The 2,313-nt window shown below is 46.0% G+C and overlaps 1 protein-coding gene across 1 annotated transcript in view; it reads left to right on the top strand.

The window, feature by feature from the left end:
- VIT (vitrin) overlaps positions 1 to 2,313 on the top strand; it is an 89,160-nt gene that overhangs the window by 69,073 nt on the left and 17,774 nt on the right. Inside the window, exon 11 of the mRNA XM_006776927.2 lies at positions 704 to 851. Coding sequence (XP_006776990.1) covers positions 704 to 851 — 148 coding nt within the window. The remainder of the gene's footprint in view (positions 1 to 703; positions 852 to 2,313) is intronic.

Genomic DNA, 2,313 nt, shown 5'->3' with positions numbered 1-2,313 from the left:
AAGAAAAGAGAAAATCTAAGACAGCTACAAACAAGTACTGGCATCTGTAGATACATGTGGGTGATGCTATGGTTGCCTCACCCAGAGGCGTGAAGGGGAAGATGGCTGTCAATTTCTCACCCTATAATTCCTGCCGCTCAACATTCGCTTTGCGGGTTCTTTCACACCTTTATAAAGACCCAACATATAATTCTAAAAAGTTAGATGGAGAGTAAAAGACTACAGACTCCCGAGAGTCAGTCTCAGTGAATTCCCATGCCCGGGCTCTGCACTTCTATGGTCTGACCTAGGACACGTTCTGAGGGCCTTCCCAGGCTTGACTGGAGGTCCCTGCTCTGAAGTCTGTAACTATGGCTGATGCTGAGATTCTGAAACAGCTGTGGTAATAGTACTAGCCCACACAGCCAGGACCTCGGTGCCCAGTGAAAGTCTGTACCGGATGTAAGGAAATGGATAGACCCTGCATCTTGCAACTTCTTTTTACCTTTTCATTGAATCTCGGGGAGCTCTGGTGGAGTCGGTGCCCAGTGAAAGTCTGTACCGGATGTAAGTAAATGGATAGACCCTGCATCTTGCTACTTCTTTTTCCCTTTTCACTGAATCTCGGGAGCTCTGGTGGAGAAAGAGGGGGGAGAGCGCAGGCACGCACAGGTAAGTGCAATGAGAGATCGTCAGAATAACAGGGCCCTCTTCCACTCCTCAGGCTGCAAAGTTGACCTGGCGTTCTTAATTGACGGGAGCGCGAGCATTGGCAGTCGTCGCTTCCGAATCCAGAAGCAGTTCCTGGCTGACGTTGCCCAGGCTCTTGACATTGGCCCGGCGGGCCCCCTGGTGGGCGTTGTTCAGTATGGGTAAGTGCTATTCTAATTCGGAAACCAAGAGAAGTCACGTTGGCTTCATTTTGTGCCACAAATAATAGCAACACATCCATGAGCACAAACTCATTCTCTGCCCTAATACTCATGTAAATGAAAAGGGACTGAAGCGAGCCAGATGCCATCTAAGGAATCTGAGATTCCAGAAGGAACAGATTATTGAACACTTGTAAGTGAATGGCATCTGTACTTGTGATTGGTGGAGAAAATACTGATTTGGGAGTTAGGACCTCTGGGCTCAAGTCTTAGCTGAGCTGTATGACCTTGAGCAAGGCCTCCACCTCCCGTCATCAGTTTCCTCATCTGTAGATCACGGTGGACTCCTTTCCACCTTGACTATTCGAGCATTTGTTTGAGGGGCTGCACCCTGTCCTCCCACATATAAGGAAGATGCCTAAACAACATGGTGCTTTAGCCTGAACTCTTTCTCCAAACACCCCGAGGCCTTTGCATGGTCCTGAAGAGCTGGCCAGGCAATGTGAGACTGGGCGGGAAGGGGAGTGGCCGCATCACTCAGCTGAGCACCCAGGTGACTGTCCCCAATCCGTTTTATTATTTTAGGGGAGAAATTGAACATTCATACCCACTTTTGATCTTAACCGCTTATCTTATTTGGGATAATAATCAATCTTATTTCAGATAGGAATAGGTTTCTCCCTAAAACAGATACACAGATACTGACAGATAACGAACAAACTATAAAAAGATCAAACAAGCACAAATCTCAAACAATAGGTCGACTTTTAACCAAGAGACATTCAGGGCAGGATGATTATCTCCCTTTCCACAAAGGACCATCAGACACAGCATCTCACAAACACACACACACACACACACACAGCCCTGCAGCTGAGACTCGAAGGGGACACTAACCTAGACCTCGGTGCCTTCTGTTCAGAAGCGACAACACAGCTTATTTGCTCCTCCTGAAAAGTGACAGCACTCACACCTGCCAACACCCGGGGGCTCTCCAGACCCTGCAAACAACTCCTGAGGATTCCTCAGAGCAGGTGGTCACTGAGGCTGTTACATGAAAGACACGAGATATTTATGTTTGAGTTGTAGAAAGAAAGAAACAAAAATGCCTCTTCATAAGACCTATAACACAAGCATTTAGAATTAAATTCCAAGAGCACATTTAGCACTATCTTCTATGAAGAGAAAGTCAATGAGTTAACTGACTCTTGTCTATAGTTAGAGTCAAATATGTGCCAACAACCAATGCTTACAAATGCTAACGCTCAATGACAAATGACCTATCTTGAGGAATTTAACGTGAAATAGGAAAATATGTTTTTTGGGGTCATTGTTTTCTTGTTTTCAAAATGTCAACCTATTTCATTCCTGTGTCACTTTTCAAAGATGTAGAGTGGAGAGCGAGCTTCTCCAGGGAGGAAATGGAAGTGCTTTTGTGCCAGGTGTCTACGGTCCATTGTAC

The sequence above is a fragment of the Myotis davidii genome, unplaced genomic scaffold, assembly GCF_000327345.1.
Source record: "Myotis davidii unplaced genomic scaffold, ASM32734v1 scaffold1149, whole genome shotgun sequence".
Taxonomy (NCBI): Eukaryota; Metazoa; Chordata; class Mammalia; order Chiroptera; family Vespertilionidae; genus Myotis; species Myotis davidii.
The sequence above is the reverse complement of the archived record's forward strand: the minus strand, read 5'-3'. Positions and strand labels throughout refer to the sequence as shown.